Below are 12,468 nucleotides of genomic sequence, written 5' to 3'. Positions count from 1 at the left end.
AATCTTATTGTGCAGCTTAGTAGCTAAGTGGCCTTGAGCAAATGAACTTTAGGCTCTCAATTTTCTCATCTGTTCAACAAGAATGATAATATTTGTCTGGAAGAGTTGTCACGGATATTTAAGGGGATAATGTTAGCAAAGTATCTGACATAGGAAATGTTCAATAGTAGTTATTTAATTTCGATAATTGTCTTTGAACACCTTTATTTTCCCACTGATATTTTCAGTAAGGCTTGGCTGTCGACATTGTTTATAACGTTACTTTCCTGCCATAAGAAGCATAGTGTGTGTACGTACTTAAGATATTTCCTTTTTTCCCCAAAACCTTGTAGCCTAATCCCTCTCACTAGATCAGTGATCACTGTTTAGAATTGTAGCTCTAAAAAAGTGATATCAGACGGAACCTCTCCTGATTTTAGGAGCTGGCTTAGAAGATGAAAAAGAAAAATTAAATCCATGGTATAATTGGTATTCTGTCCTTTTCTCCCGGAAGTCGCTTGCCCTTCGTCTTCAGAATCCATTGAACCAGGAGTTCTGGTCGGTTGGATTTTACTGAGCCTACTTAGTTTTTCCATTCCCCTCCTCATCCTCTAAGGCCTCTTCCCAAAGCAAAATCTCATCTTTTACACCTGCAAAGTGGATTTCATTAGCAGGATAAGACTTCCAAAGGGAACGCCTTTAAAACTAAAATTTGTTTTCGTTACTGTGTCCTACGCTGTGTTTAGAAATCAGGTCTGGCAAATTTAAAGCTTCAGTGAGCAGAAAACTTGCATCTAGCCTGACACCTTGTAAGCTTGGTTTCAGCTCAGGGTCACATAAAACAACCTATTTATAAACCCATGGAAAAAAAGCCGGGTTTTCAATAGCAGGAACTACTGACCCTGAAACTACAGGGAGATGAGTTGGGTGCCTTGATGATACAGATGGTCGGCCATGACAGTGTTACAGATGAGAGCTGCCAGGGCTTTGCGGGTCGCGGGGTCTCAGAATGCTTTCAGAACAAATCAATAACCAGTACAATAAAGCAGTTGTGTGAAATTACTACTTTATTCAAACTCATGGTGTCCTAACCTGTTGAGCTACGACTCGAGCTTTTGATAAGGGAAGTGTGAGAAAGGCTCATGCAAGTTTAATTTTATCAAATGGTGTACTCTTTCTTTTCTCTATTCTGCACCTCCCCGGTGGGCCATTTTCTTTCCTTCGTCAAAGAATTCACGCTTTTGTTTTGATTTGACGTGCTTTAATTTTGAGACATTTCGTAAACAGAGTCTACGTAGCAGCAGAGTGGCGGTGGTCTTGGGAATAGGTACTCCTGCTGCATTCACCAGAGACTGAAAATATGAATGGATTTTCTACAATGGTTCCAGCCTGTGAAGTGGGGGCCATGTCGCCTGTAGATTAGGCTCTCCCACTGCGTGCGGTCGGAAAGACCTCAGTCACAATCTCAGTTCCACGACTTTTAGTAGCTGTAAGACTTTGGGCGAATCATTTAACCTCTCCTAGCCTTCGCTTCCACTCCTGGAGATAATCATCCGATCTGTCGCCCGGAGTCTGGAGTCATTAGAAGGGTTAAATGAGATAATGGACATAAAGCAACTGAATACAGTGCCCAGCATGGAGCCTACTCAGGAAATGTAGCTAACCGGATCATTATCAGCCAAGAGTTCTCAGAGTTAGAATTTACATTTGGAAATAAAGTAATGCCATGGGATAAAAAATTAGTCTAAATTTTATTGCCTTTTTCTTTTTGTGATGAGTCTTTAATGGTGACAGTTTAGGAATACCGGTAAATGGCAAGAATATAAAATTGACCCTCGATCCCGTCACACAGAAATAACCATTGTTGCCATTCTAACGTTATGTCCTTCCATATTGACGCTATGGACTTCGGACAAATTGGGATTCGACTTCATTTGTTCAATAAGGGCAGTATTTACCGTGTTCCCACTCGGTGCTGGGCACTGTACTTTTTTTTTTAAACCTGCCTTTCCTCCTTTGTATATTTCGCCAACGTTTTTATGGGCAGCTGAGGATGGAGCTTGTAAATGCCTCCAGCTTCCTCACGGTTATCTTAGATTTCCATTAAGCCTTTTACAACTTCCCTGGATGAGTGAGCCTATAGGACTTAAATATGAAATTCATAAGCCTAGATTGAACAGAAGAGGTGAGGACTGCTAGAATAAAGCTCAGTGGAAGAGTAATGGCAAGAAACCGGGCAAGGGTCGGAGCACGGGGTCCTGCCATTTAGGGAGCTGTGACTCCTGAGGAAGCCCCTTCCCTGCCCTGCGCTGTTCCCTGGAGGGGTTGGGGAGCAGGTGTGTGCCAGAGATTCCTCATGTTCCTCCCACTGCCACCGGGAGATGGATCTCACGGGGTAACAACGCCTTCTATCCCAGTCCCCACCTGGCCCCCATAGGTGCTCTGGGTGCAGGGTGACCGGTCCTTCAGCTTGTCTCTATGTGGCCCGGAAAGAATGATACGCTTTAGACAAACGTTTCTTCACATTAGCGGACTTAGAGGGATTTAAAAGCCAACGTCAGGATACAAAGATTAGAAATCATCACAGAAAGTTTCTGTCGGGACAGAAGGGAAGAAGCAGCCGCAAGAGGATAGAGAGAATACTTCTCTCAAAGGCCCAGAATGACATCTCGCCCCTTTGGGAAGGGGCAGCTCCAATAAAATGACAAGTGTGAGAGTCACCACCACGGCCCCGGTTCCTCCTTTAAACCGACGCTGATTTTTCCACAACTGAATACAGCAAAGCCAGGATCTGGTGGAAAAGAAGACACGTAAAAATAGTGGCGCACGGACTCGTCTCAGTCCAGGGCTCCCTTTCGTCTTTAGAACTTGGGCTCGCTCTCTGTCCTTTTCCTTCTTCCAGAAGCTGCTTCCGGAGCTTCTGTTCTTGGATCAGCTCCTCTCCTTTCCCGGGTCAATGGATGTAAGGACACTTCTGAAACGGAATCTGCCCCACCGCCCGGCTCCCGGGACGGCGGGTTCCGGGAGTGCTCCAGGCAACACCTGTCAGGGTCCTGTGGGGCTGCGACCTGAGCCCCCAAGGTGCCCGGCTGCTGCGGGAGTTGGGTGGAGGAGATGGGGAACCTTCATGATTCTGTGAGGAAGCAAAATGAAATGATCAGCTCCACCGTGAAATCCCTTTGTTGTGAAAGAACAGAGAGAGGTGATCTTAACAGCCAGTGACAAACGCATCCCTAACCCCCAGCCCCTCCCGACCCGGCAGAGGGGGAAGCCTTTTAATGAGCAAGGCCTTGCCGCAACTGAGTTGAAGTTAATGTGGTTATTTCTGAGAAATGCATGCGTTGGGGGACCCAGAATCTCTTTTCGGCTGTTTTTTTCAAAAAGCCACAGTGGGGTGCTGTAGCGACAGGATCTCACCATTAACTTTTAATTTCTTTGCTTTTGTTGGTCACTTAACATTATTTAAAAGTATGTTTTGGCTGGTGAATAATGCTTTTGGATTGCATTCAGAATGCATAAACAGCTGTAGTAAAACTTGCTCTCTTGGAAAGGAAGCCTACGCAGAGGGGCCAGGTGGTGCAGTGAACCAACGAACTAGCCTTTAACCTTCGTTAGACCTGGGTTCAAGTCCCGCTTAGGTCACCCCTGGAACATGAGGTGTCGGTTCTGTTTTGGTTTTGAATCCCAGTCCCTGGCCTGTCCAGATCCCACAACTCCCTGAATCATTTGGCCCAAATCTACACAATTGGCAGTTTCTATGCAAGGGAGGGGCGGTCCTGAAATAGCAGGGTGCAGCAGGTCAGCGCCGAAGCACATTGGCAGAGCTCAATGGGGAAGCTACGAGCTGACGAGCACCTGCCAGCTTGAAGCCTGGCTCAGTCCAGTGCGATGATTTCCTCACTTTTTCAAGCACTGCATTTGGTAGGGACAGGAGGAAAAAAGCTTCTTCCAATTTTTTACAGGTATTGTGCATGCAGCGCTGAAGCCGGATTTAGAAGTCTGCATTCTTTCACTGCAGACATCAGAATTGGGAGCCCGATAGAACCACACTGGGAAACATTGGTTTCATCTTGCCGAGTATACTTGGTGGGGATCAGACCTTGGTTTTTCTTCCACTCTGCTTTGCTTATCTCTCATGTGATTTTGCTCAAGCCACTTACTCTAAAGTCTTCGTCTCCCTGTCTGTGAAATGGGAATACCCCAGAGACATCATTTTCCACATTCTTAATTACCTAGAGAAGCATTCTGAAAATTGAAATTATGTTTGCAAAACAGAGCTAATTCTCTGAGTGACAATAATCGGGTACGTGTACCTTATTGTTATTGTGAGAGGAATTACTTGACAGGTTGCCTCTTTTGACCCCCCGACTGATAATTATGTAAGGTCACACTGTGCTAGGTTTATATTGTCTCTGAAGACCCACCGAGATGAGATGACTAGAATATTAGGAGGATTCTCCTGAAAACAGCCTCCATGGGCAGACAGCACCCCCCGTTGTGAGTGTGGCTCTAATCATGGGCTCTTAACCTGCATGGACCCGTGTTATGCGTAGGGACGGCCCTCATCACGTGGAGCACGCTAATGAAATGCTCCTCTGGTGATTCTGTTTCCTGGGCCGGCCCTTGGTACTGTGAGGAAATGGTTGATGAGTGGTCTGGATGTACTACAAGGCATTTTCCATAAGCACATGGTGGAGAGCTCATTCTTCTTGCTTCTTCGTCAGGTTCATCAGCACCAGGACCGGGGAGAGACCTTTCAGTGCCAGCTATGCCCTTTCACTTCCTCACGCCACTTCAGCCTGAAACTCCACATGCGTTGCCATCAGCATTTCCTGAGGACAGAAGCCAAGGTGAAGGAGGAGATCCCAGACCCAGATGTCAAGGGATCTCCCCACCTCAGTGACAGTGCCTGCCTGGGGCAGCAAAGGGAAGGAGGAGGGACAGAGCTAGTGGGGACCATGATGACGTCCAACACTCCAGAGAGGACTAGCCAGGGTGGGGCTGGCGTCTCGCCTTTGCTGGTGAAGGAGGAACCCAAGGAAGATAACGGCCTGCCAACCTCCTTTACTCTGAATGCTGCCGACAGGCCGGCCAACCACACAAAGCTGAAAGACCCCTCCGAGTATGTGGCCAACAGTGCGTCAGCATTGTTCAGCCAGGACATCTCTGTTAAGATGGCGTCTGATTTTCTCATGAAGCTGTCAGGTACTTGAATAGGGTTGTATTCTCTCTCTCTCTTACTTTCTCTCTCTTTCTCTACCAGGATTCTCATCTGTAAAATGAGCTGGTAGTACTAGATGATTTCAAGGTCCCTTTACATTCTAATCGTTTACAGTCTCATAAATTTTCTCCTCGACCTTTTTTTCCCCCCTCCCAGTCCTTTGGAAGTAGTCGTTGCTGTGGTTTGGGTCTAGAAACAACAGGGCTTGTTGATTTCCTTCCGGTTTTCCCCTTTATGGGTTCTTGTTGTGGGGAACAGGTCACATGGTGAGCCAAGTTGGTGATAGTTCTTTGTGTGACCTTGGGCCATATTGAACTTGTCTCTGCATTTGGTTCTTTTAAAGTGCTCGTATGGAACGTCTCATTTTGCATTATTCAAGTTCTTTATTGCCTTAACTTGGAAGAGTTTTAAAGGACATATATACAGAGACTCCTGTTAGGAATTATATTTTTAAAATTTGTGCAAATGATAAAGATTATCGTCACATTCTTTTTTCCACCGGAAAAAAATTTTATTGTAATAGAATGTACCTAACATGAAATTTACCATTCTAACCATTTTTAAGTATACAGTTCTTTGGCATTAACTTCATTCCTGTTGTGTAGCCATGGCCACCATCCATCTCCAAAAATTTTTCATCATCCCAAACCGAAACCTCATACCCATTAAACAACAATTCCCCATTCTGCCCTCCCCACAGCTCCTGCTAACCACTAGTCTACTTTCTGCCTCCCTGAATTTAACTACCTTAGGTGCCTCATGCAAAGTGAAATTAAAAAAAAAAAAAGCAAACAACTTTTTTAAAAATATATTCTTTCCCAGCTACCCCACTGCCTTTTGGAAAGAAGATGAAAAAAGACGTTATAAAAATTCGTTGTTAATCGACATCACGTTTATCATCAGATTACACCTGGCGTTTCTTCTTGGTTTTGTCCTTCATTTTTTCCTCCAATTTCTTTGATTAAGTTGCGGAGTTGAGTAGGGGGTGTGGCGATATTGAGGGAGCGCTGCTTGTCCTGACTGTTTGGGAATGAGAAAACATGACACGAGATTGTGCTGCTACTTGTAACGTTTTTTAAAGTATGATTTAAAATTGTAAAAGAGTTGTGGAGGGTGGGAAAAGGTCGGCTGAGAGTTGGTTCTGTCTTTCAGTGAAGATGGCAGTCCCCACGATGATTTCCAAATGCCATTTCAGCTCTTTGGAGATTGACAATACCCTTTTAAATGGAGAATAATTGGTCACCGCCTTCCTTTAAATGGACTGTGAGTCACATTTCACTAAATGTCATTGCCAGGTGAATTAGAGGTTCGGCTCCACTCGCTTGGAAGTCCCTTTGCTCAGTGACACTTCAGTCAGGTCTCTCGGAATGTCCCCAGCACCTAGATCTTTGCCCCTCAGGAGTGCACAACACTAGTTGGAAGAAATGAAAGAAATGGAGGGGACAAGAAGCGAGGCGTCAGAAATGACCCGGGGAGTCAGCGAGGGCAGGGAATGTTAACAACCAGGCACTCCAACCCACTAGCCCACAGCGTGAGTGCAGAGTCCTCGGCTGGAAATGGTCAGGCCACGGGAAGCCAAGTGTATCTGCCTGTGGCCTTGAGGAACGTGGCGGGGGAGGGGGGGTTGGCTCTCTCCTCTCCTCTCCTCTCTTCCCCTCGCCTGCCTTCTCCCACCCTAGTCTAGGGGAGAATGGACTTGTAGACTCTTTGAGTTTTATATTTAAACATTTTTTAAAATGGGGGGAAATGCGTGTTTCTAGTTTTCCTTTTGCGGCTGATCCTTTAGGCTTCACCTCTGCCGGGGGGCGGGGAGGGAGTGCGCAGGGTGTGCATCTCTGTTTTTTCCCGGTTGGTCTCGCTGCCCGCCAATATTATAGCAAAGAGGGCTCCTTTCCGGGGCTCTTCTAGTCCACTCCCAAGGGAAGGAATGCAAGTGGCACGGCGTACTCAGCTGGTGTGGTTTAAACATAGGACTTTTTCCTTACTTAATAGATGGGAGGTGAGGCGAGACTAAGGACAGGGGGGAGTACCTCGTAGGATTGGGTTACTGACTTTACTCCAGAACTGCAAGAAGTTTTTAGATCTGGAGGAAGGAGAGAGGGGGACGAAGGAAGGATTGGTCTTCAGATAGGATGCTTGGTTATGGTACACTACTCCTGCTGGGCTCAGGCTGTAATTAGCTCCGGACCCAATCTCAGGGAGTCTGAGATAAGGCATGCTGAGAGCCAGCACTGCAAATGGGAGAGACTCAAGAGAAGCCAGCCCGATAGGTTGGGGTGAAAGACTGCACCAAAGCCTTCCACTGTGATCTGTTTTCTCAGTTAGTTATTGATGGGACTTGTTTACAGTTTGGCAGTGGGAGCATTTACTGACTTATCAATTGGCATAAGAAAACAGATAACAAATGCACACTCTTTATGCAAAAGACCCATGCAGCTATTTTCTGGTGGCTTACTAGAGGTCTTGAAACCTGACTTGTATGCACTGTTACCTAGCAACCTGTTACAAAGTCACCGGGGAGTGAGATGCATCGGTAATTTTTTGTGTGTGTGCATATTTGGATGTAAATGTAAACTTGGTGACTGTGGCCCTGCGCAGCCCACAGGAGGAAAAGAAATGTTCAAAGGAAAGGAATACATTTTCTGGAGAGATTTTTTTTCCTTTAATTTCCGCTAACTCTCTGGTTGATCAGGCCTTATCCTTGATAACTGCCATCACTGTGCTCTACCTGGCCTTGTCTGTGAATAGGATCCTGGGACCCAAAGGCCAGATCTCAGGGAGCTGTGGCTGAGTTTCTAGCTCTTGCCGTCATCAGAAGTAGCGCAGTATGTGCTTAGTATCTGGCTTGGTCCCTCGGTGTCATAACGGCGCCATTGTTCTTGCAGCAAATTTTTGAGCTGGGCTCTGTGCGTGCACCTGCTGGGACTATAGGGTGCAGCTGTTTGCGGGCACCAAGTCTGCGAGTCTCTGTGCCAGCCCCATGACTGCAGAATTGGAGCACAGTGACAGATTCAAGCGTGCACATACCTACTTGTTTCCCAAAGAGAGACGGAAAACACTTGATTCTTTCTTGCTTGGTTATTAAGGGAAGTCTTTCTTGCTCCTTCCACGAAAACTAAGCATCCAGATGACTTAATGGAACCCAGTGGGATTAAAAAATCGCTGGTAGAATGCTGTTTTCAACAGACTGTAAGTCCTTCTCTCACCACCCCCCCACCTCCACGTTAAGGTTTTTCCCAGCCTGTGTGATTGTGAAATCAAACCCCTTCTCCGATCTATCAGCTATTCCTCTGCTGAGCCCACACTTAACATTCCGTAGTCCTTCAAGATTAATGTTGCTCCCCTAGAACCGAGGCTCCTAGGCAGCTCCGTAATTGATTCCGGGAAGAGGATGGGGAAGCCCTGGCTGCTGGCTTTCTGGACTGATGGAAAAAATAATTTTGTAAACTTTGCCCAGGGTTTCAGCCTCAGAGGCAGGCTGTGGAGGGCTGTAGCCTTACATATTTGCACAGATATTTCTTGGGAGCCTGAAGACCCAGGTGGATGGTGGAATGTCAGAACAGGTGATCCAGTGGTCCTGTGACTGGGGCGTGCAGGGGAGAGGCACTCACTCAACCGTGCACCTGAGTTCCTGCTGCTCTGAGCCTCCTCTCTCCGTTATCTAGCCGCGAGTGTAAATTCAGCCACACCGTATACTTACCTGGGGAGCTTCTTAAAATGCCAGGGCCCAGTCTACTCTCAAAGTTAGGATTTCATTGCTCTGGGCAAGGGCCTAGTCAATTGGCATTTTTGTTTTTTTGTTTTAATCCTCAAATGAGTCTCGTGCACCTGGGCCTGCGGGCCGCTGGTGTGGCATATGCACGTGGTACCTGATACAGTTTTTTTCCGTTTTTGTGGTGTTTTTTGTTTTTGTTTTTGTCTTTTTTTTTTTTTTTTTTTTTTTTTTTGGTACTGCTCTCCTTCCTTCCTTTCTATTTCAGACCCTGGAAAGGGGCCTAGTGGGTGGTGTGAGATGAGTCTGAGGCATCCACCATAGGTCAAGGTTGACAAGAGGCCCGGGTGAGTCATGGCCCCTGAGCTCCTTGTTTCTCCTTGTGGGGCCTCATGGCAGGAGAAGTAGAAGAAGCATCTTGGTGTGTTCTCCAGTTAGAACCAGAAAGTCTCAAGACTGATCGAGAGCATCGAGGACCTGGGAGTATCATCATTACATGCCTGATTCAAAGTTGCTTGCAGCAGCCTTTGCATCATTTCTCTTCCTCAGAGCTACCCTTTTCAAGATAGGAAATTTAATTCTAACTCTCCACATTGTAACCAAGCAGTTGACAGAAACTTGGCACCTCCGTTGTAGGCTGGGAATATCTTTTTGTCCCTGGTTTTCCAAAATAAAAGATACAAGTCATTTCAACTATTTTTAATTTGGAAACTGGCAAAAAAAAAAAAAAAAAAAACATACTGTCTCCCACATTATATTAATTTTGTAAAATGGAGTCCAAAATAATTTTAACTAGGAGAGATGGCATTTTTAAAGCAGTGACTTACCAATGGGTCCAGGCTGAACTGTTTCTGATTTATTGGGAGGAGCTCTGCTGTAACGTAGCAGAGGCTTTCTTGGACAAAGACAGGTGAGTTGCGGACCGTGTTTGCATACTCTCTTGCAGTTTCCTGTGGGCCTTTGTTCTGCTTCCACCTAGTTCACACAATTTTCTGCATCTGCAGTGACAACACAGTTAGTCCGTCAACGGCAGCCGCCCTCTCCGATGAAGGCTTTGTTGGGGTGCTGGAGGAAGGAGAAGATGTGCAGTAAACCAGGTCGTCCTTATTGCCTGGGAGCTCTGGTCGGCTTTCTGTATTACATCTTTCCAAATGAGCCTTCTTACAAGTCAGTACCAGCCTGTGCCAGTCGTGTCCCAAGAGTTCCATGCCAGGCGCCAGGGCCTCCTGCTTCCCTGCCCTAATTGTGTGTCTTCCCCAGTGGTTTCACTTTTAACAACCTTCCTTTATGCCTTGGTTGGCCCTTCTTTTTTATTTTATTTTATTTTTACTTTTTTTCCTAAGATTTTGTTATTTTTTTAAAGTAATATCTACTCCCAACGTGGGGCTCGAACTTACCCACCCCAAGATCAAGAGTCACACGCTCCACTGACTGAACCAGTCAGGAGCCCGGGCCCATCTTTTTAACCCTGCCCTGCATTTCTTGTGATGGGCACGCACTGAACATGTGACTGAAATTCCTGGTGTCGGAAACAGCATTTAGGCCCTTATCCATGCAGGCAAGCCTGAATGCCCTTTTGAAATCCCGGATTTTACTGACCCCCGTGGTGATTCATAGGAGAGGGAGAGTGTGACTCCTGTTTTTCAATGACTTGCTACTCCCTGAAACAAGGACTGATCTAAGTCACAAAAGGAACAGGTGGCATCACAAGAAAACAGGGTCTGGGGGTATACACCCATGTCCTGAAACGTCTGTGGAGATTTGGTGACATCTCATTGTTTATTATTTTTCCTTAACAATCACTCATATAATCTAGTGCTTACTCTGTGTCATTCAGCTCCCTTGACCTTCATAACGACTCTCTGGGTGCATAAAGTTCGGATTCCCATTTTATAGATGAAAACCGAGAAACAGAGGTTGAGAGGCTTGCCCAAGTTTATGCTGCTGATAAGCGGCAGCATTGGGATTCTAATCCAGGGTGCCTGGTTCCAACATTTCCTCCTCCCCCCAGGCTGCCCATACCCCAAATCACAAAACAAGGAGGCAGCGTGACTGAACTTGGCTCTGTTCTTTTCCCTGGTGTGCTGGCGTGGAGCTAGAGTCCCCAGCATGGAGCCATTCTCTGAATGCTGTATGTCGGACACCACTGAAACTTGCGTTAATTCTTTTAGGCTTTTCAGGAATTACTTAGTGCAAATGGTAGTAACAGTAAGGCCAACTAATAGTTCCGTAGGGCTTTACAACATATGGCATATTTCCAAATACATTGCCTCTTGACAAGCATGTAGACAAAGACCGAGACACAGTGAGATTAGCTGTAAAAGGGTCATGACTGGAATCCCGATCTTTCTTCCTCGCTGTGTTGGATAGAGTATACCTCATTCTAGAATTGCACTGAGAATGATTTTTTATCTTGACAGATCCCTGGGAAGATTTGTCAAAGCCTGTGTTGCTGCAAACCTGAATCCAAGTCATTTCCTTCCTTCCCTCATTATTTTCTTCGAGATGTTGCTGCTTGTTACTACTGTTTCCACTTCTACTGCTTACTGATCAAATGTGTCTACAGCCAGCCGGGCCCTGTGCCCACAACTTCATGTAATTTCTCATTAAACCCTCTTAAAAGCCCTGAGGGGTCAATAATTTTAAACCTATTTTACAGATGAGGAAGTTGAGGCTTCAAAGGTTTTGGCAGTAAGGAAGAGAGCGAAGATTCGTCTCGGCCGAGCTGCAAAGCCTTGGCTCATGACCACTTAATTAGCTATTACTTAATTTTTTTCCTCAGTTGAGTGAACTGTCTTTTGACCTCCGTCTGCTTCACTGTTTATTTTCCTTGGCTTCAAACCATGGCATCATTTCTAATGCATGCTAATTCGGTCACTAATCTGGTTAAATTTTTTGTGTCTTGAAAATATATCTATAATCCAGCCCTCTGCGTGCAGGGTCTCCTGGCCATCAGCTCACACCTAAGCAGCTTGCCTCTTCCGCTCCCTCCCTGATGCCCTCTCCACCCCTCCGGCCCCCTCCAGGCCCTCCAACACACAGACTCTTCTTCTGATACCTCTTGTATCAGGCTCTTCCCCTGCCTCTCCTTTCTCCAGAGGAACCGTATCCTCACTGCTCTCCAGAAGAATGTTGACTGTCTTCACCAGCTCAAACCTACACTCTCTCACTGTTGTTTCTCTGCCTTCACTCATGTTGTTCCAGGGTCTGGTCATTCGAAATGTGGCCATCCATGCAGCTTCCTCTTGTTAGGTACAAAGTGGGGAAATCAGAACTTTTCAAAAAAGAATGATAATGTCCTTCAAACTAAATGAGCTGTTTTAATGCTTCTCGGACCCACAGTGATTCTATATCTTTGTAGGGAATTTCTAACAATGTTGGGGCCCATTCCTGTGATACCCTCTCCTACTGTTTGGCCTGTGCAAATGCTGGTCATCCCACAAAGAGTATTTTGGTTCCCACTTCTTCAGTAAAACCTTCTCCTGTTATTCTGGTCTTTACTGCCAACCCTCTCACCCCATGTGAATTCTGGTAATATTTAGAGTCTATATCACCC

At 46.0% G+C, this 12,468-nt stretch overlaps 1 protein-coding gene across 5 annotated transcripts in view; it reads left to right on the top strand.

Annotated features, from left to right (window-relative positions):
• ZNF827 (zinc finger protein 827) overlaps nucleotides 1–12,468 on the top strand; it is a 166,302-nt gene that overhangs the window by 42,009 nt on the left and 111,825 nt on the right. For all 5 annotated transcript variants that reach the window (XM_059373278.1, XM_059373286.1, XM_059373302.1 and 2 more), the window contains exon 4: nucleotides 4,704–5,184. In XM_059373278.1, coding sequence (XP_059229261.1) covers nucleotides 4,704–5,184 — 481 coding nt within the window. The remainder of the gene's footprint in view (nucleotides 1–4,703; nucleotides 5,185–12,468) is intronic.

The sequence above is a fragment of the Mustela nigripes genome, chromosome 1, assembly GCF_022355385.1.
Source record: "Mustela nigripes isolate SB6536 chromosome 1, MUSNIG.SB6536, whole genome shotgun sequence".
Lineage (NCBI taxonomy): Eukaryota > Metazoa > Chordata > Mammalia > Carnivora > Mustelidae > Mustela > Mustela nigripes.
Note: the sequence above shows the minus strand (reverse complement) of the source record. Positions and strands in the feature narration are given on the sequence as shown.